Below are 21882 nucleotides of genomic sequence, written 5' to 3'. Positions count from 1 at the left end.
GGAATTTGTTCATAGTTTTTTTTTAAACTATAGTCCGGCCCTCCAACGGGAGGGACAGTGAACTGGCCCCGTTTAAAAAGTTTGAGGACCCCTAGACTGCAAATTCCAGGAGGTGGAAGATGGGCCTGATTTTGCCCCCGAGGGAGCTTGGGTACCTAGCAAGCCCTGAGCCAGCGTTGTGCTGGCGAATGTTTATCAACGGGCTCTTGTGTTTGAAAAAGGGCTTTGGTTTGTAGCCTTTGCTCGCCCACCTTTGTCCTCAGTCCTCAGCCTGACCCCCTCCCCGCCTCCCTGCGTGTCCACACTGATGACCACGTGTCTTCTGGGATTTCTGGGAGAGTGAGTCCCCCTCTGTCAGGCCCATCAGCACCTCTCTTGAAGGAGGAGCACTCCCTCCCTTCTCCCTCCCACCCTCCCCGTCTCTGAGCTCCACAGAGCCTGGCCACGGCCAGGAGAAATGGCTGAGTCACCTGGCTGGGCTCTTGGGCCACCGGTGATGGGCCTACACTAGTGACCAGAGGGGCCTCTGGGCTTGAGGCCGAGTGGGAAGGACGCGTGTAAGTGCCCAGCACAGTCCTTGTCGCCCTCAACACGCTTGGCAGTGGCCCCGTGAGTCCCAGTCATTCCAGCTCCCACCAGAGGCCCCACGGCCCTGCTGCTAACGCTTGCCCGCAGCTCCCGGATCCGTGGCTGTGAGCACGCTGCATCCTCGCTGGGAGGTGGGCACGAGGTTCCACAGGCCCATTTCACAGGCGGGAATGTGGAGCTCAGAAACGCCCAGGGAGGGCCTGTGTTTTCTCTTGCTGGCCCGCACTTGCTCTCAGCCGAGCCTCCTGCAGCGCTGCGGCTAGCAGCTTCTACCCATCTATTCACCTTCCCAACAGCCCTGGGAGACAGGCCGTTCCCTCTCCATTCTACAGAGGGGGAAACTGAGGCTCAAAAGGACTAAGTGACTGGCTTAGGGTCACAGAGCTAGGGGGTCAAGCCCAAAGACCTGGCTCCCAAGCTTGGCTTGCTCCTCCACACCCCTCCCTGTGCTGCTTGGTTTTTATAGACTCTGCTGGGTTCCGGCTGTCGCTAAAACGAGTCTCTCTCTCTCTCTCTCTCTATCACTCTCTCTCTCTCACACACACACACACACACACACACCCAGACCGAGGGAACCTGGGAATGAATGGTTCATAGCCCTGAGCTGCAATCGGTTTGTAGACGGTTCTCAAACTCCCTCTGGCTTACAGCCTCCTCCCCGGTCACCGCGGTAACAGCGTCAGAGTGGCCTTCTCCCTCCCTGGCCCAGAACCATAGATCTCTCCCCCGCGCCTCCTAGACATCAGCTTCCTAACAAGGAAGGATGCTAGCACTGTGCAGCCAATTTGGACGTGACTCCAGCATCCCTGGCCTGTCCCAAGGTAGCAATTAGGCAGCTCTGAGCTGGTGGGATGACAGGGGCCAGATGTCCCGGCAGGAGGCATGCCCCTTCCTCTCCCTGCCCCAGGGCCCTGTGGCAATGGGCTCGGCCCCTCTGTCTATACCTGGGACCAGGAACAGCAGCAAAAAGAACCCCCGGGATTGGCGTTTCTTAGCCATTCTGCTGGGGCCCCTCCACCATCAGCAGATGCTGCCACGGACCAGGTTTTCTGAGCAAAGGGGATGCTCACTTAGATGGACGTCCAGACTCCACTGCCTCGCATCTGGCTCCCCTCCTGCTAAAGGCACATGGGAATCCCACGTGAGCCACAGGGACTCTCCGTGGCTAAACATCATCAGAAACGTGGCATGCTTAGAAATCTTCAGAGAGCCACGGATGTGGGGCCTCCAAGCACGGAAGAAAGCAGCTGAAGAAGTCCCCATCCCAACATTTCCCAGAGGGCGCTCCGTGGACTAAATACAAAGGCACTGTCTGTGGGCAATCAAGTTTGGGAAACAAGGTGGAAAAAAGTGAATTTTTTTTCATTGCAGAACTTGTCAGAGCCTTGAAAAGCTAATGGGTTGTCTCTGAGGACTGGAGACACCACGCATTGCTTCCAAAACATGCTGACCCAGAGATTGAGTTTCTTCCGGCCGAACCTTGAGGTCTGTGGAGCCACTGGCCTGGGAGTCAGGAGCCCCGGGTTCCAGAACCAGTTCAGCCACGGATGCCCTGCTTGGCTGTGGCAAGTCCCTTCCTGCAGGCAGAGAGGAGTGGGTGAGAGGCCACCGAGAGCCCGTCAGCTCTCGAATTCTCACTTCCTCCGGGCCTACCCCTGGGCGGGCTCTGGCAGGTGAGTGTGTTGCTGAACTTACCTGGGCCTCAGTCTTCGCATCTGTACAAAGGGCCCTGCTCTGCCCGCCTCACAGGGCTGGTGACAGGCCGGCGTAGGCCACCGTCATGGTCTCATCGTTGTGGCTAACGTTCACTGCTATCCCAGCCACGCCTTTTACATACATGAACTCACTGTATCCTGGCAGCCACCCTCGGACACTCGTACGGTCCCTAGTGTACAGGTGAGGAGACTGAGGCACAGCCAGGTTAAGCCACTTGCCTAAGGTCACCAGGTAGCAAAGGTCAGGACTGAGGTTCGAGCTCAGAGAGTCTGCCCAGAGTCTACACTCTTAACCTTGACCCTCGTCTGCCCAGGAAAGAGCGCTGTACGCTGTAGAGAGCTGTGACTCGGAGGAGCATTGCTTCACAGTCTCACTGTGGCTCGCCCCATGGCCTCCCGGGAGTGTCTATGTCCCTTGGTTCACAGGCTTTCAGAAGCCAGGAGTGGGGTGGGGGGGCATGAGCAGCCCCCACTTTCCTGTTCTGCCATGGGGAGCAGAGGAAGTCTGGGGTGCCCATGGAGAATGGCTTTTCCACCATTTTGGGGGGAGCTGGAGGAGGCCTGAGGCAGTCCCTGCCTCTTCTCCTCCTTGGAGGGCGTTCCGATGACCTAACTCATGGATTTCACACTGGCTTCACGCAGACCCTTCACTCAAATCAGTCTGTAAGACAAATAAACCAACGCTTTGGCTGAAATACAGTGAGTATCAGGGGAGGTGGTCCAGGACTCCAGGGACTTGGAAGACTCTAGGGGGCACAGATGGGTAACCACTGCCCTGGTCTGTTTTAGGGGGAGCCTGAGGTTCAGAGAGGGAGACCCACTTGCCCATGGTCACACAGCAAGTCACTGGCCCAGCTGGGAGCTGGGAGTCCAGAGCCAGGCTCAGGACTCCTGATGCACTGGGCTGAGGCTGGGCCTCCGCAGGAGCCTGGGAGCAGGGTGTGGGCAGAGCCCTGTGGGACCCTCAGCAGCTGCTCTGTGCCCCCATCTCTCTCAGAGTGCGGCTTAGGTAGCCATATTCTCTATTTAGGGTTCATAACCGGTGTTGATGGGGCACCGCTGGCCCTAGACCAAGGCCATCAGGCCCCCCAGTGCTCTGCAGAGGCCTCAGGCCCCCCAATGCCCTGCAGAGGTCTGTCACCACAGACCAGACAAAACCTGAGATGGTGGCCATCACATCAGAACCTGGATTCATCCAGGCTGGACGCCTGCCCCGCCACTTCCTGGCTGTGTGCCTCGAGGAAGATCTCTGGGACAGCTACTGTGCCAGGCCCCTGTGCTCTGCTCAGCAGGCCCAGCAAGGGCGCTGGTCACCAGCACCTTGGGGACAGCCTGGGGTCTTGCTTGGGGGTGGCTCCTCCCCCAGAACTGCCCAGAAAGGTGGTCTCCGCCTGCCTCGGAGGCCCCTGGGGGAAGCTTTCCAAAGGAAGTCTGCACTGAAACCCATTTGAGCAGAGAGGGTCTACAACGTGAAAGCTTTGGCTTATTTACCGTATCATGTGATTTCATTTGAGCAGAGGGTCTATACCTGCGGCCATCACCCCGCGTAATCGCATGCAGCTGAGCCACGCGCGGAGCGTGTTCGGTATGCACGCAGCTCCCTGATCCAGGAGGTCCCGTGCGCAACAGCTAAGAGCAGAGCTTCCGGCTGAAGGAGGGGTGGAGGCCTGCCTGTTAGTGTTTTCACCAGCTAAGGCAATCTTTTGAGGGACCGCTAGGGAACCCCTAAAGGTTCCATGGAACACAGTTTGCAAACTCCTTGCTTATTCCAGTGTTTTCCTCTCCAGGGTGGAGAAACTGAGCCCCAAAGCCGAGAGCCTGCACAGGGCTTGCTAAGCTAGTGCGGCTTCCTGACATCCCTGGCGAAGCACTCGGTCCCATAGATATTTTTAAATTTGTACGGCTGATCAGGGACTGTGTAGCAGTTACTGCGAACGTGGACTTCGGGCCAGACTGCGGGAGCCGCATCCCGGTTCTGCCGCTTCCTAGCTGTGCCTTGGGGCGAGGCCTCCCTGTGTCTTGGTGTGGTCATCTGTAGGTGAGGACAGTAACAGTCTTTCTCTTGCAGTTGGAGGCACGCCTTGCTGCCAGACCAGGCCGTCTCGGGCTCTGACATGTCTTTACAATGTGCCACCCTAGGGCGGCCCTTGGGACTTACACCTCAGGAGCCCAGCCTTGGGCAGCCTCCGTCTCCCCTTGACCTGACTTGGCCTGTGTAGCCACAGCAGAGAGGACTTGGGAAAGGCCAATGCTCTCAGGGCTGCGGCATCCAGGGGCAAATGCCTCCAGCCCTCCCTGTCCCGAGATGGAGAAACCTGGATTCTCTCCCAGAGCAACAGTGGACCCGGATATAGACTCAGAACTGGGCACACAGCCCCATGCCCTGATTTCACCCCCGGGACAGACGGGATCCATCTGCCTCCCTCAGGCTAAAGGTGTGTGTCAAGCGGCTTCCTGCATTCCTCCTCCCTCTGAGGGAATGTGAATCCACTCAAGTCACAAGGAACACACACTGTCCTTCCCAGGCTCCAAAACACATGCAGCTGTTAGGTCTGAGCCTACAAGGAAAGGGGGTATTACGCCCATTTCAGAGGTGAGGAGACTGAGGCTCACGGGCCACCGCTGGAGCGATTAGCCAGGCCGGGCCCCACGGGTGGGCTGCAAGGTCCGTCCTCCAGGTGGAGCATGACATGCAACTTTATGGCTTTTGTTATTTCGGGCTATTAACTGCTACTTCCTGGAAACCCACTAAGAAAGCAATGAGAGATTTCTAAAACCCCACACTCAGAAACGCCGACGAGCCGTCTGCCAGTGGTTGCCGGGGACGCGGATTCGGAAGCATGGCTGCTGCCCCGAGCTGCGACCTGCCACGGCACAGGCTCCCGGGGACGTGCCGGGTGCTCCAAGTCCTGCCATTTCCAGGGGGAAAAGGTCAAGGTTTTCCGTTGCTGCTATTCTTGCTTCTAAAGCTCAGTCCCCCGGGATCACTTTCTCGTGGTTTCGGTTTGCGGGGGGCGGCGGGCGCGGCCTGGGCTGCGCAGGGCTGCGCATTCGCCCGGTTTTCATTCAGTCCCTGGGCTCTAAGGCACCGGCTGTGGCGGCTCAGGTTTGAATTAGCCGAACCCCAGACGCTGTCACGATTCATACCCTCAATCTGCCTGCGCAGTGATGCTGCACTGGGGACGGGCTATGACTGCATGTTCACAACACAAAACGGGGCCTCACAGACACCCTCCCTCCCCCGCCCCCGGCCATCTGCTCCCAACAATGGGCTCTTAAGCTTTTTCATCTCAACCCCTCCCCCGCCCCGTGGGGCAAAGCACCCTGGTCGCCCTCCCGCCCCCCTGTTCCCACTTCCCCATGGAAGAACCTGGTGGTACCTTCGGAAGCACGGCTGAACAACTTCTAACACAGTCATGATCAAACTCTGGAGGTATTTTAAGTTTCTAGGGCAGCCGTGGGCAAACTACAGCCCGCGGGCTGGATCCGGCCCGTTCGGCTGTTCTGTCCGGCCCCCGGAGCCAAAAGAGCGGAGGGTTCTCTTGCTCTCCCCTCCGCTCCTTCACCAGCAGCAGTGTTAACACGGCAACGTCGGGAAACACGGCCGCAGCTCCTTCTTCTGAGTGGGCCAATTTATATCCGCCCATTCAGTAGAAGGAACAACTTCTCAGTCTTCCAGAGGCTCCTTGTAATGCCCGCGGACGCGTCCCCGGACATCACCCTGGGAATGCGTAGACACGTTATCGTGGTGATGTAGGGAGACACGCCCCTGGAGAGCACAGTATCAGAGCACAGTTTGAAATGAATAAAACTATTGAAATAAATAAAAAAAAAAAAGACCGTACCCTTTTATGTAATGATGTTTACTTTGAATTTATATTAGTTCACACAAACACTCCATCCATGCTTTTGTTCCGGCCCTCCGGTCCAGTTTAAGAACCCATTGTGGCCCTCGAGTCAAAACGTTTGCCCACGGCTGTTCTAGGGCATGCTTTTATGGTCTCACGTTGTGAGTCTATCCTTCTAGAAAAAGTTCATGGCAGGTATTCCCTCTCGTCTTCACGACCACCAGGTTCTTTTTCCACAGGCCGTGGGAACGGGTGGGAGGAAGGGGGCACGGGGTACTCCGGCCCACGTGGCCGGGGTGGGGTTGAGTTGAAAAACGTAAGGGCCCATTGTTCGGAGCAGCTGGGCTGGGGGAGGGATGGTTGTGAGGCCCGTTTTGTGACAACGCGGGTGTTGGGTGCCAGGGCCCATGGCTATTTTCAAACTTACATTGTCCAAGGGCAGATGACCCCACACGTGGCAGCGGCTGCACCTGGGCTCCCGAGGCCCGGTGAGTGAAGCACACAGCGGCTGCCCGACACAGTGCGGCCCTGGAGTGAGGCGGCTCCGGGGCCCCAGCTCATCCCGGGCCAGGAGGGGACCTGGCGCCTGGAGTGGTGGGTGGGGCTGCAGGTGCGGTTCAGGAGGGGGACTCCGAGGCCGAGCAAAGGAAGGCGAGCCCCGGCTCCAAACGGAGGGCTTGTGCCGGCCGCCCGTGTCTGCTCTGCCCTCCACCAGCTCCTCCTGGGTTTCTTTTTCTGAGCCTGGGGGGTAAGGCTGGTGGGAATAGACTCAGTCACAAGCGCAAAGGAGAGGCTGTGCCAGAGAGAAGTGGGGCGATGAGGGAGGCGTGGGAGGGGGAGGTGAGGTTCAAACCAGGCCCGGCTGAAACACACAGTGCCCCCCTGCTCGGTGCCAGCCCCGCACTGCCCAGCTGGCACCGTGCTGGGAGGCACCGCAGCATCCCTAGGTTTGAAGCCCAGCGCTGCTGTTCCCGGGGCTCCTGGACCCTGGACGCTTGAACCTGTTTTCTCGCTCACGTAGGCCGTGGGAGGGTTAACGGAGTTAACGCATGTCAAGTGCGCAGCGTGGCCCTGGCCCGCGGTCAGTGCTTAGTAGTGTTAGCTGGGACTGTTACGGCTATTATTAGGGGCCCCTGTCGGAGCCCGGCAGCGCGCGGGAGAGCTGCAGGAGGGCAGAGGGCAGCCTGGCAGGTGCCAACGGTGCAGGTCCCACTGGCCCGGATGCCGTGGGCAGCCCTGCCTCAATTTCTCGCTAAGAGGCACCACTCAAAGTTGGGCCATTTGGGACCAGGTGTCAGAGATGATGACAAGGGGCGAGGGCGGCTTTTGGGCAGAGCCACCAAGATCTGAACAAGGTGTGGCCCAGCGCTTGAGAGGTCACACGGCTGTAGGAGCGAGAGCAGGGATCTTGGCCGAGTCGCTCTCCTATGGGCCGGCACAGGGGTTGGGTTGGTTTTGGGATGGCAAACAGGCTCTCTCCTTGTATGCCAACTCCGACGGACGGGCAGTGGCCGCCTGGGGCTTTGTAAAGCCAAGAAATCAGGAGCCACGTTGGGCGGGGCAGGGAGGCCCTTCACCTGACTGGTGGTGCCTGCACGGGGCCGGGGGGGGGCAGCAGTGGCATCTCGAGGCTACCGTGCCCTCCTCCGATTGGCCCAGGGGTCGGTCCTCCAGCCCGGCTGCACCTCGGAATCACCAGAGAAGGTTAACACTGATTCGGGGTGCTGGCCTGGCATTGGCCGTTTTTTGAAAGCTCCGTGGTGATTCTAATGTGGGGCCGGGCTGAGCACTGCTGCGGGAGATGCCCTAGTTCAGTGGTCGGCAAACCGGGGCTCTCGAGCCACATGCGGCTCTTTGGCCCCTTGAGTGTGGCTCTTCCACAAAATACCACGTGCGGGCGCGCATGGACAGTGCGATTGAAACTTCGTGGCCCATGTGCAGAAGTCGGTTTTCAATCGTTGTACTGTTGATATGTGGCTCTGTTGACTAATGAGTTTGCCGACCACTGCCCTAGTTCATCGAGTCCTGAGCTCTGTAGCCTCTCGGTACGGTCTACTATCCGAGGCTTTGCTCTTCCTTCCAGCAGAAGGACTGGGGAGGTCAGAGGCCACCCTCCCGTTACGTTTTACGGCTGCAGTAGCTTTATGTGGAGGCTGGGAGATAGAGGCTGAGGCACTGGCTGCAATCAGGGATGGGGGTACCCGGGGGCCCCTTCTCGGGACGCACTGTGGAGTTCCACTGGGGGAGGCTTTGCGTCTGGGGGACCTCCCAGGGTTCAGAAAAGCCTGGCTTACTCTGGCTTCAGCAGGGGGAGAAGGAAGCCGATGAAAGCTGACCTGGGCGCTGAGCTGGGGATGCAGGGCCAGGGTGCCAGGCTCCGAGCTGGGGTATCAGGACCTCGGGCAGCCCCGGATGCCTAGAGCTAAGCCGGCAAGGACGGGATGTTTCTGGGAGGCCACCTGGGCCTCAGCCCCTCCCTCAGCTCAGAGCCCAGCCAGCTTTCCCCGGTGCCTCCCGTCACCCCTGGGGATCTAGCCCTGGCATCCCAAGGGGCAGGTTATGGGGACTTGGCCTCCCACCCAGAGCAACATAGAAGCAATCAAATAACATAGAGTTCGGTAATATTTTAAAATAAGCTTTATTTAGATTTTTTTAAATATTTTATATTTGCATCCATGCCTTCGAGAAACCTTTCCCACGGGAAAGGTTATTTTCATCTAATGTTACCCATAACTCATTCGCTATTTGACGGAGTTCTCTTAAATAAATCATCCTTAGCAACTCTTAGAATTATCTCCTAATTTACAAAAACTGAAATGAAAAGGAGCTACTAAATCATTACCGGGAGTGGTTGCAATCTTATTTTCTCGTAAGGGAAAACAATAAAAATCAATCAACAAAAGAGAAAAAAAAAAAAAAGATTCATGGGGGAGAAAGCGTTTTCTAAAATCTCTCTCTGCAGAGAAAGACATGGGCTCTGGTCTCTCCGGTTGGGAGGGAGCTTAGGAAGGGCCCGGCCTGCTCCCTCCCAACCCCGCACCGGGGCAGAAGGAAAGGGAGGGGCAAACGGGGGCTTTTCTGTTTGTGTCAGAGACTTTGGACAAAGGGCCCTATCCGTTCCGATAGAGACTCTCCAGCACTTGAGCATGTTGTCTCTTTGTAAGAGCTGAAAGCGTTACTGTTAGCAGAAAGCGCAACTACTGTTGTTGAGAGGGTGTGCGAGCTGAGCTGTTAGTGGTTAAGGGGGAGCAGTGGGAGGGGGTGGGGTGAGACTCACAGGCCAAAAGAAGAGGGAAGCTCTTTCAGGCCTTGGGAGGCCCTGGCTTCCAGCTCACGTGATCTCCAGCACCCCACATGTAATGCAGTCGGTTCTTTGCCAGGAAGCCTCATTGGGGCCAACACAGCTCCCAAAGAGGCCAATGTTCCTGCCCATCCTCTTCTGGGGCTAAGTGGATCGGGCTGCCGGGACGGCTGGAGGAAGGGCCCCAGGGATCCCGAGAGGCTCCGCTAAGTGTGGCTGGAGGAGCCAACCAGGACGGGGACGGTAGAGGCCCTGGTGCTGGACACTGTGTCCCCAACAGCCCTCCCTTGAGAGAGAATCCCCCCCGCCCACCAAGGACACCTGCCAAGGTGAGAGTAAACCAAGGAGGAGACACAGCTGCAGGGAGGAACGGATGCCGCAGGAGGGTCATGGGACTGGCTGCCTGCCCCTGTATCCAACCTCACTCCAAAGACAGACCCGAGAGAAGGTGACCCTTGCAGGATGCGCTCTGCTCACTGAGGTCAGTGCTCTGTAGTTCCGATAAATAAATAGAGAGAAAGGCCCGGAGAGAGTGGGGAGGAAGGTGGGGCGCACGTCCATGCAGGGGCGGAAGAACAGGGAGAGAGAACGGAAAAAAGCAAGCTTTGAAACCCCACGGTCCCTGGCTCATGGCCATCCTCGACTCCACCTCGCTCAGTTTGGCAGCAGCATGATAAGAGAATAGACAAGTCAACAGAAACCCAGCCTCCCGCCCGCCCCGTGGAAAAATAGACATTCCAATATTTATGTAATAATTTAGATAGAATAAGTCTTCTGCATTTGTGCAAATAAATTAAACGGAACCATTTTCTGTTTCTTTGTTTTTTTTTCCATAAAGAAAGAAATGGCAACGCAATTTAAAAACTGGCAGGCTGTGAAAAAGAGCCCGTTGGACCTCAACAAACCCAGCCAAGACAACCCCCCCCCCCCCCCCCAAACCGGGCTTCCGAGACTGTGGAGAGGGACCTTACCCTGGCGACAGTGGCGTTTTGTGGTTAAAGTGACTTGAGCGCACCCCAAGAACAGGGTCTGGTCCCACACGTTCACACCGGGGGCAGGGAGGGGGGACATGGGAGACAGACCACATCCTCGGGGAGAGGGGCTCCAGAAGTAGCAGTTTGGACGAGGGACATGTACAAGCACGGAGTGCACAGTCGTTTCTGTTATTTACAAATACACAGCAGTCCTTCAAGTTTTCAAGTTTCATAGAAAGGAGGTGGGGAGGGGACAGGAGGGAACAACACAACCCAACGGACCGAACAAAAGGAAACATAAAAAACAAAAAGGAAACAAAACAAAACGAAACAAACCCCGATTAACAACACAACCGCATCGCGCCGGAGACGACAGAGAGTTGACATAGTCACACACGTTTGTAGTATGTACATCAATTACAGAGGTGGCGACGCAAGGGGAAGGGGTCACACGCGTCTGCGCCTGGCCGCACCCAGCACCCACGCCCACACGCCCCGCCACGCACGCCCCACGCACACCCACACGCACAGACACGCCCGCCGGGCAGCAGGCGAAGGGAGGCGGGTATCACCAGTCCGCGTCCTCCTCTATGTAATAATCAGGGGCGGTACCATCAAAGAGGCCGGGGGTCGAGGGACTTCCGCTGCTTCCCTCTGGCGAAGACGCGGGAGATGGAGCCAAATCCCATCTTCTCTTTCTTCTTTTTCCGTTTTTGGTCTTCAAGATCCTCTAGTGACTGTTCGGGGCCAGGCGGCAGAGATGCAGAGGAGAAGAACAGAGCCAACCTGAGCTGGGGGTGGGCATGGAGGGGCGGGGCCGGGGTGGGCAGGGCACGGAGGGGGCGGGGCCAGGGTGGGCAGGGCATGGAGGGGGCGGGGCCAGGATGGGCAGGGCACGGAGGGGGGCGGGGCCGGGGTGGGCAGGGCACGGAGGGGGCGGGGCCAGGGTGGGCAGGGCACGGAGGGGGCGGGGCCGGGGTGGGCAGGGCACGGAGGGGGCGGGGGCCGGGGTGGGCAGGGCACGGAGGGGGCGGGGCCAGGGTGGGCAGGGCACGGAGGGGCGGGGGCCAGGGTGGGCAGGGCACGGAGGGGCGGGGCCAGGGTGGGCAGGGCACGGAGGGGGCGGGGCCAGGGTGAGCAGGGCATGGAGGGGGCGGGGCCTCCCGGGGTCAGGTCTGCCTGCACTCAGTTAGGGAACCTCAGGGTCAACAGGAGGACCCATCCCAAACTGTCATGAGAATGTCACCAAAGTGGATAAAAATGCACAATAAACATTGCACAATGGTCAGCTGCTGGGGTGTTTGACCATCATTTAAATTGTTTGCCCACAACCTACAGGTACCTCCTGAGGGCTTGCAGGAGTGTGACCACGCCCTGGGGGCCATGGCCCGCCACAGGGGCACTGAGCAAGGGCACACCTTCCCTGTGGAAAAGCCCCCGTAGAAAAGGGGGCCTGGGAGCCCGGAGAGTGAGGACAGAGGAAACCGGAGCTTTGTGTCCGCCAAGGGCGAGGACCTTGAATCTGAAGTCCCCGGACAAGAAGCAGGACCGGCTGGCCAAGGTCAAGTGGGGAGGTGGGGGCTTGGGGTCTAGTTCTGATGATGGGATGACTATGGGGGTTGGGGGCTGGTGTCTACCGGAGAGCTTTGCACAGCCAAGGGGTACTATTCTCTGTCAAAAAGGCAGGGCTCAGACTAGACTAATGGCTCCTAAAATATGTTCCCTGTATTCCAGGCCCAACCCACATGTGGTGGATCCAACTCTCCAGGGTGAAGGGCCCAGGAATCCACATTTGAAACACTTCCCCGGGGGACCCCGATGGGACTTGCATAGACCAGCTTGCACGAACCCTGGGACTAGAAAACTGATCCTAGAGACCCCTCGGACCCTCACATTCATGTCATTTTCCTCCCTGCAGATCGGATCCCCTCCCCACCCTGATGATAGAATACTGAAATGTTAAAAATGAATAAAAGTTTCCTGCAAGGAGGGGCCCCATGAGCTCATGGCTTGGCTTATTAGACTTTGGCTGCCAAGAGAAGACACTACCAGGGCCACTGGATGGAGGATGTGCGATGCACTTAGCAGGCTTACAGGCCCAGAGAGGGCTCGGAAGGGCAGACCCAGGTGGGAAGCCTGACTCAGGCCCCAATCCACATGTGACTCCTTGACTACACTCTGCTTTGGGTGGCCCAGTATGGAAGGGGGGATGCCAAGGGCCCAGGAGAACAAGGGATGAAGGCATGGTCAGGCTGGGGAGAAGGGAGGGCCCAAGCACCCGGGGAAGGCACACCTACCTGTACAATGGGGCTGTGCAGGTTCTTCTGAACTGGGCCGGGACTGTCGCCCTGTAGCCAAAGGAGAAAAGGAAGATGAAACAGCAGAGACACAGGACACATGAGAGCAGAGGTGGTCCGTGAAAGGAAGCCATCCCTTAGGGACCACCTTGCCTCTAGGTGGGGAACCCACCCTCACCCCTGAAGCAGACACTCCCGCAGGGCTCAGTGGGGGAAGACCTGGGGCTCACGGAGAGGCTGTCTGGATCAGGGCGCCTAGCCCGAGGCCCCGGGGTGCTCCCCTGCCTGTTCTTGACCCCCAATACCCTCTGACCAACAAATCAATTACTCAAAGGCTTCTAAGTCCCTGTCCCGATTGGTCCATTGTGTTAGCACTGGAGGTTGGTTATAGTTGGTGCTTTTCCTAAAGAAATAGAATTTTATAGAAAAAAAAGGACAAAAATGAGGACTTTGGGGACAGGAAGACTCAGGAAACTGTAACCTCTAACTCCTCCACAAACACAATGAATCTCTTATTTTGTGGAAGGGCAGGACTCATCAGCCTGATTTACAGATTCACAGGCTCCAGACAATCCAGAAGCATTGAGTTAATTAAAAGCAGAATGACAATACACATTTGGGACAGTCTGGTTCCTCCTGGGCCAGTTCTCCTTCGGATGGTGTACAAAAGTGGACGCACAAAAGCCTTCACCACATCCCAGAATTAGTCTGTCCTGCCTGGGGGCAAACGGGTCATTTGGATCATAAAAGTCATTACCAGAGAGTCCCCTGGTGGTTGTTTCCAGAATTGCAGGCAAAGTGCCCATGAAGAAACAAAGTCCGTGTCACCTGCCCTGTCCATCAACTTTCTCCAACCTCCCTGTGCTCAGACGCCACCTCTGCTCTAAATGAATGGCCAGAGCCTGAGGGGACGTGGGGGTCCTTAGTCCAGGCGAGGCTGTTCTTGCTGTTGTCAGGCTAAATGCCTGAGAATAAAGGGTTCCCTGGAGCTATGTTCAGGCTCTTCCTGGCTTACCTGTGCGCACATCTGTTGATATGTGGCATGAAGGTGGTTGAGGGAGGGCGGGAATGGAACAAATGGTAGTTTAGTCTTTAGTCCTATCTCAAGGTGCACACACAGAACTCACGGCAGGCGCCTAAGACAGGTTTACTGTGGGTAGGGCTGGACATCTCTGCCAAGTGGATGGGGAAGAGAATGAGGCCGGTGCCCACTGAAAGGCCTGTGTCCTGGCTGCAGGGCTCTGTGGGAGGTGAACTTGGAAACACATGTGCCAGGGCCAAGCTGGGCGAAAGGCGAGGCCTGTGCCAATGGAATTCAAGAGGCTTCTAGGGAATCCTTTCTGCAGATTGGATTTTCCAACAGCATTGTGGCTGTCAGGGCCACTATGGGCCCATCAAGGAGAGACCCCCCCCCAAAAAAAAGGCCCTCGTGAAGGATTCTCCTTGGGGCTGTGCACAGACGCCAGCAGGTTCTGGGTGCGCTGTAAGATGCTGGCTGTGAGTACAACGTAACAGTGGCCCCATCCGAACCAGGGAATAGATGTCAGAGCCCCTCTACTAGGCGTGGTCCACCTTCTGCACCTTGGCTCTGTCAGTCAAGACAGCGTCTGTCAGCGGGGTGCTCTCCTGGGGGACAAGAGAACACTCGGCTTCCTTTCAGAAAGCCCCAGTTGGAAAAGAATCTCAGCCCCTAGTGGGGCCCCCGGCCTGCAGGTGACCTTCTCCCCATGACAATGTGGGCTGAATAGGGCCCCGGGCCAGCAATCCTGCTGCCCGCGCAGCAACTGAAGTTGAGCCTTAGCTATTTTTATAAGCACTTTTCATTGTTATTGCAGATAGAAAAAAACGTTTCCATCGCGATTACTTGTATATAGAAAGGGTACTGATTTTTATAAATTGATTTTCAACCAGCACCGTTATGTACTCGCTTATTATTAGTTCTAATGGCTTTTCAAGGTTATTCTCCTGCGTTTCCCAGGTAGATAATCATATCGCTGGCAAGTGATGGTTCTTTTGTCTTTCTTCCCCGCTATAGTCACCTCATTTCTTTTTTATTACCTATCTCGCTGGTTAATCAAGCAACGAGGGCTGCGGTTTTGAGAAAGCCTTCCCACGCATTTGAAGACCCACGCTGTTGTGTCTCTGCCTTCACAGGGGAGCCCCGTGATCGTCAACCGCGTGATGGACCAGGAATGAAGGGTGGCCCCGACCCCCGACCCCCGTGTTTCATGTTGGAGCCTAGACAGGGCGGCGTCCAGTCCTCAGACACCTGACCCACCTTCCTTCACCCTCTCACTCCTTGGGAGCCTGTCTGTCGCCCTACTAGTCATCGAGAGGTCGGTGGGTAGGGACATGTGCCTCTTGGTAGCTGGCACCCAGTATGCAATCCAACAGTGTCTGATTACCTAAGCGGAGCCAACAAACTTAGTGCTAATTCGTGACACCTCTCCAGGGGCAAAACGCGCCAAGGCTCCTGGGAGTCAAAACACTGGGGCTCATTCCTGGATGGAGACGGAGAGCCGGCCCTGCCAGGAAAGGCAGCGCGCTGGGAAGGCTGAGGTCTGGGAGGAGAGGCCCGCGGTCTCACCCAGCCCGCCAGAGGGGACCCCGGGCTGCACAGACCCCACGGCCGACCCGGGCCCGCCTTCCTTCCTCTGGATTTTCCTTGCCCTCCCGGACACAAGGAGCAAATGGGCCTCCTTTCTTTCTCTCCCCACATCCATCTCTTCTCGCAAAAGGAAAGAACAGAACAGGAAATGCCTCCGAGAGCGCTCCCTGGGTGGACGAGAGGAAAGAGCGAGGACGTGTTCAGCCCTCCGCCCGCCCCAGCGGTTTCCGGGCAGGGCCCGGGCCCAGGGCCCAGGCCCCGCGGCTGCTGGCCTTACGTTGCAGAGGGAGTGCGTCCGGTGTCGAGGGGAGTTGATGTCGCTTGGCGTGGATGACCGGTCGCCTTCGGCGGCAGACGCGTCGGAGATGACGGAAGGCTGCCGGGAGTGGCAGGGGCTCACCCTGACCGCTGGAAAGCAGGGACAGCTGATGAGTGAGGGATGGAGAGAATGGCCTCACCTTGACTGCCTTGCAGGGGATGGCCCCAAGGCCCCCGTTACACCCAGGAGAACACTGAGCTGTAGAGAAGACACCTGCCCAGCTCCCCACCCTCTATTCCACAGCCCACAGGTCAGGAGAGAGCCGTTTCCAGGAAGAATCTCCCATCACAGCCTCTGGATCCCATCGGGTCCCCTCTTAACCCGAGTGAGGGAGAGGAAGAGGAGGAGCTCCCAGGGACCTCAGTTATACGAGCCTGGGGCCCCACACTCCCCTAAGCAGCTACAGTGGAAATGGAGAGACTGCCCCCCCCCCCCGCTGGGTCAGAGGACCTCCCATGAAGCCCCCCCGCTGTGGCTGGGCCCGCCGGCCAGGCTCACCTTGCCGGTCTGCAGGGTGCGGGGGGTGTGAGTGGTAGAGAGTCTGCTGGCTCTGCCGGATGGCTGCGGTCAGCGGGAGGTCCGCCTGCACCACCCACTCCTGGTTGCCGTTCAGCACCGTCTCGCCCGGCATGGCAAGGGAATGCCGCTTGGGGACGTCCTTGGTCAGTGTGGCTAAGGACTGCTTGGCCTGGAGAAAGAGCCAGGAAACAAAAGAGAATGACGTGACCTCTTGGCCACTGCCCACCATCGTGAGAAAACCACAAACTGGCCTCTGGACCTGGGCATCTCCGGCTGCCTGAGTGCCAGTCAGTAAGCCAGGCACCTGCACGGCAGGCCTCACCTGGTTACACCTTAGATCCTGATACCCAGGCGGGACCAGCAATACAGAGAGAAAGAGGGCCACACACACACACACTTATCACCCCTTCTTTTGGGTTCTCTGAGGACGGGCTGGGAAGTGAAGGACATTGTAAGATGGTGTTTTGGCTTCCATCACCTTAGCTCCTCCCAAATTCCACCTGTGACCTCCCTTCACAGGATGCAGCACACTGCAGGCGGGGCGGCCACTCCTCCCCGGCTCTCAGGGCCACGGGGTGGGGTGCATGGGACACGGGGAATCCCAGGGACAGAGTGGGCCGAGTCAGGGCGGTGGGTGGTCGGGACAGCTCATCCTTTCTTCAGGCGGTGACTGAGGTCTGTCAGCTTTCGGCCACCTCCCTCTAGGATATGTGGGGTTTTATTAGAAACAATAGCAAATTATTTTGGGGAGAAAAAGGGCACATATTAGCAATGTATTAATGCATATTTTTTTCATCAAGGGCAATTTCCAATTCCCGGCTGGCTCCCCCGGCTCACACAGGGCAGAGGGGACACTCGGAGGGGCCCAAGGGGCCCAAGGGGCCCGCGCTGAGCTCGCCCGTGAATCCGATGCCCAGGGGGTCATTACAGACAGCAGAGCCACCGTGAGTGCTGGCTTCGCCCCTACCATGAACACAGATGAAATGAAAGACTTCACCTCCTCTCTCCTGCTCCAGAACCTCCCATATCTTGCCTAAGGCCGCAGGCTCTTTCTGGCAGAGCGGAGATTCCAGCCCATAAATGGACCGTCTTTGGCCTAAAGCCTGATGGAGCCTCGTCATACGAACCAGCTGTGTTATTTTAGGTAAGTCACTGCCCTCTCTGAGCCTCAGTTTCCACATCTGTATAATGCAAAGCCTGGACCAAGCGATCTTTAGGGTTCTCTCCAGTTCAGACACCCCAGGAGTCTGTGAAATCACTTCCCTTCCACCACCAGCCCCCGGGGAATATAAACCTATATGGCAGAGGGAGGTCCAGTTGAGGGGGTCCGCCCCACCCCCAAGCCAGGTAATCATCTCCTCCCTCGCTTAGGAAACCTTCACGTGCTCGGTGTGACGGCCTGGGTCTCAAGGAGGGCGTGTGCCATTATTTGTGCTTGACTGTGGAGAAACCAGAAGCTCAGAGAGGTTCAGTGACTTCTCCAAGAGTGTGCAGCAGGCACAGCATCTAAGCTGGGCTCCAAGCCTGGAGGTCTGACTACGAGCCCCTTGTGGCTTCCAGGGTGCCCACCCTCCGCGGGGACAGGAAAGCCAGCGTAAGTGACGCAGACCAGGACAAGGAGCAATCCCTCTGCCGCAGGAGCGAGCGAGGCCGGTGTGGCTCAGAGCCGCCGTATGCTTGTAGCAGCCCCGCTTCACGCAGACTCCCGTCTCCTGGGCCCCAGCACCGCACTCGGCACCACATCTGCTTTCCCGCCAGGTGCATGTGCGTCCGGATTCTCTGTCCTGGCAGCTGCTCCTGGGGGGCTGCCCGCTCCCTCCCTCCCGCCCAATCTATCTTGGCTGCCCCGAAGGTAGACTCAGGGGGAGCATGAGCGCCCCGGGGGGGGGGGGATCTGCCATCTGTGCAGTTAACCCTCCGCTCGCAGCTCTTGCAGCATTCCCAGCCACACACACACACACGGGAAGTGAGGCCCGGCAGGCTTGCTCTCCAGTCCCCACCGGCTTTCTTCTCCCTGACCTGCCGGGGACTTGGAATGGCCCCTTCTAACTCGGCAGGCAGCTCGACATCCCTGCTCCCTGACCACTGCAGGGGGTCCCCCAGGCCGGTCCTGAGGAGGGAGCCGTCAGCCTTGGAATTCTGGAGCACAGGATCCTCTGCCAAACTGCCCATGACTTGAACCCTTGGGCACAGCTACGAGAGACAGGAGCTGCAGGTGAGCATGAAGTCTTATTAAAACCTGCTTGCTTGCCCAGCTGGCGTGGCTCAGTGGTGGAGCATCGATCTATGAACAGGGAGATCATAGTTGGATTCCAGGTCTGGGCACATGCCCGGATTGCAGGCTTCGTTCCCAGTTGGGGACGTGCAGAAGGCAGCCAATCAATGATTCTCTCTCATCACTGATGTTTGTTTCTCTCTCTCCCTCCCTCTTCAGTCCTCTCTGAAATCAATAAAAAAATAAAAACCTGCACGCACCCAGGGCCCGTGAGCTCCTGAATTCCCCAGTGCATGCCTGTGCGCTTAAACAAGCTAGAGCGGCTTCCTGCGGCTTGTAAGCCGAGGACGTAAAGGGGTACATGCAGGAAGGTACCTCCCCTCTGGTCTCGCCCTGCCAGCGGTGCGGGAGGGGTGCTGGACCACCCCGCCTGGTGCAGGCTGCCCTGGAGGCCTCCAGGTGGTGAACCCTGCCGACGGCGGGTGGACACCCCAACAGCACAGGGGCTGTCAGGGCTCTTAGGAGAGCCCCTTCCCTCTGCGTTCGAGCTCTTCTTCTTGTTGTAACAAAGCCGTCACCCTGAGCTGCAGACGTTCACCCGAGCTCTTCACACTTAGCAGAGGGGTCCGATGCCTGCCAGGGGGAGGAGGCGGGGACCTGAGTTTTGTTGGCCAGATGGAAGCACACCGAGTGGTCTGGGCACGGGGACTGCGGAAGCAGAGGCGCTCTGGCTCGCAACCCCGAAAGACCCCGGAGTCCCCCAGGATGCTTGAGGCCAGTGCTCCCAGGCAAGGAAGGCACGTCTGTCTGTCCACAGGCACTGGGCAGACCTGGGAGGACAGGCAGGCAGCAGAGGCACCAGCACCGCGGACCCCCCACCTCCACCCCAAAGGGGACTGACAGCTGCAGCTTCCTCTTCCTCGGGGCCTGGGCAGTTCTCACCACTAGGGGTCAGCATCGGACAAGGAGACCCAGGAGGTAGGTAGGGGCTGAGCTGGTCCCACCAGCGACCCATGGATCCTGACCGGGGCGGTCCAGGAGGAAGTGACCGTAGAAAACCTTAGTCTCATATCATCCATCACCACGTACAGGCACCGTACGAAGCACTTCCCTGGCATAATTTCATTGAAATCCTCCCAGGAGACACAGGTGTAAGTTACCCCTATTTAGACCTGATGAAACTGAGGCTCAGAGAGGTGAAGGGTCCTGCACAAGGTCACACGGCTAGAAAGTGACGGGGGCTGGATTCGAACCCGGGACCCATGGCTGTAACCACACCGTCCTCATGCATCAGTGCTCTGCAGGCCCACGTGGAGCCAGGCAGGCCTCCCCACCCTCGGGGCTCCCTAGTGTTTCCCAGGCACCTGGAGGGGCAAACAGGGTGGGTTGAAGACCCTCAGCCCCACCCAGTTCCAGATAAAGGGCACGGAAGCCCAGAGAGGTCCAGTGAGCGGCCCAAGGTCACGCAGGAGCAGGCAGAGCAGAACTCCAGGGCTCTGGGCCGCGGTTTCCCGGCCAGGCCCGGACCCACCCTGGCTCTCTGTTCCCACGGGCAGGCTGTGGGTCACCGACAGTTTTTGGATGTATTTTAAAGGTTTGTTTTGGCTTAGAAAAAAGTAACACTTTTCCCTTTGACGACCCAAATAAGACATTCTCACTATAGATGAAAATGACACACACACACACACACACACACACACACACACACACACGAAAGTAAGACTCACTAGTAATCCTAGTACCCAGAGGTGGGTACCGTTGTTAATTTGTTTGTGTGTATTTCCTCCCAAATGTTTCCCTAAACAGATATATATATATTTTAAAAAATGGGCTTTTATTTTTACAGTAGCCTGGGGAGTGTGGAAGAGCAGATGATCTCCCAGTACCCCAGGCCCCAGGCCCAGGCAAGTGGGTGAGAGACTGCCCCAGGCGTAGGGGTTGATATGGGAAGAAGATGCCAATCATCACAGACCCCGTCCCCAGCCCCGCCCCCTCCCGGGTCCTGCTCTGCCCGACTCCACTCCACTCCAGGATTCTCTGCGCCCTGTCTCCCAGCACAAGTCCCACCGCCCTGGGTGTGTGAAGGCCGGGCAGGGAGGGGGGGGCTCACCATGGCCAGCTCAGCCTCCAGCTCCTTCATCCGGTTGTCCTTGAGGTCCAGCTGGGAGCGCAGTGCCGTGGCGTGGTCCGTGGCCTCCTTGGCTTGGCGCCGGAGCTCCCACTTCTCCCGCTCCAGCAGGTCCTTCTCCTTGGCCAGAGCTTTGACGGCATCCTCGCTCTCCTGCGGGAGGGAAGGGTGTCACCATGGGGAGTGCAGGGCCTCCTCATGGCCCAGACATACCCTGAGGGGCCCTGACCCCCAACCACAGAAGGCTCTGCAGTGGGAAAGCCCTGGGTTCGAATCCCAGCCATGCCACAAACTACTGGGAGATGGGCACAGACACAAACCCCTGGGAGAGGCTCAGGAAGTATTTTTCAATGACTAACTGAGCAAATGTTTGTCACGGGTCAGGTGTCTGACTTCATCCAGTCTCGGTTTCTCTGTATTTAAAATGGGCAGCGCGGACCCAGCCGGCGTGGCTCAGTGGCTGAGAATCGACGATTCCCTCTCATCATTGATGTTTCTATCTTTTCTATCTCTCTCTCTCTCCTTCTCCCTTCCTCTCTGGAATCAACAATAAAATATTTTTGAAAAGTGGTGGGGGGAAGGGGCCAATACTATTTGTTTCAAAGAACTGTTATAAAGATTGAATTCATGTGAGGGAAACATTTAAACAGAGTCCGACAGCCCTGGCTGGCTTGGCTCAGTTGATAGAGCGTCAGTCTGGGGACTGAAGGGTCCCAGGTTCGATTCCAGCCAAGGGCACATTCCCGGGTTGTGGGCTCAATCCCCAGTGGGGGGTGTGCGGGAGGCAGCTGATCAATGATTCTCTCTTATCATTGATGTTTCTATCTCTCTCTCCTCCCTTCCTCTCTGAAATCAATAAAGAAATGTTAAAAAATAAAGGACTGATCATTGTTCTATGAAAAACAACAGCAGCAAGAACAACAACAACAAAAAAACCAAACTTACCTCAGATCTCTGACCCCATCCCCCAAAAAAGGAAATAAAAAAATTTAAAAAAAAATAAACATAGTCCAACAGACGTTAGGGTCCATAGTGGGCCCGAGGCTTTGTTTTGTTGTTTGGTGACATGTATGGGACAGGGAAACGGGGTCAGAGAAGGAGACAGCTGCAGCCCAGCCCCCGTGGCTGCCATGGGCCCTGCCACCACCCCACAGGGTCACAGCCCCGGTGACATAGGCTGGACCCCTCGGCACAGTTCTCGGCCAGGCACCGGGCCCTCTCCGGGTTGGGCCCCTTGCAGGAGCTCCGCTGTGTCGTTTGGAGCCAAGTTAGCAGGCAAGGAACACACGGCCGAATCAGGGGCCTGACCTCTGTAGCCAAGAGCCAAGGTTCAGGATGGCACGGCGCCCAGCCACCCCGCCACGGCCTTC

The 21882-nt window shown here is 57.5% G+C and overlaps 1 protein-coding gene across 1 annotated transcript in view; it reads right to left on the bottom strand.

Moving 5' to 3' along the window:
• KAZN (kazrin, periplakin interacting protein) overlaps window positions 1-21882 on the bottom strand; it is a 799879-nt gene that overhangs the window by 22564 nt on the left and 755433 nt on the right. Inside the window, 6 exon segments of the mRNA XM_080654832.1 lie at window positions 11039-11054; window positions 11056-11163; window positions 12724-12774; window positions 15609-15739; window positions 16149-16338; window positions 20495-20665. Of these exon segments, the coding sequence (XP_080510958.1) occupies window positions 11039-11054; window positions 11056-11163; window positions 12724-12774; window positions 15609-15739; window positions 16149-16338; window positions 20495-20665 (667 nt within the window).

Source organism: Plecotus auritus, assembly GCF_963455305.1.
Source record: "Plecotus auritus genome assembly, chromosome: 2".
NCBI lineage: Eukaryota > Metazoa > Chordata > Mammalia > Chiroptera > Vespertilionidae > Plecotus > Plecotus auritus.
Note: the sequence above shows the minus strand (reverse complement) of the source record. Positions and strands in the feature narration are given on the sequence as shown.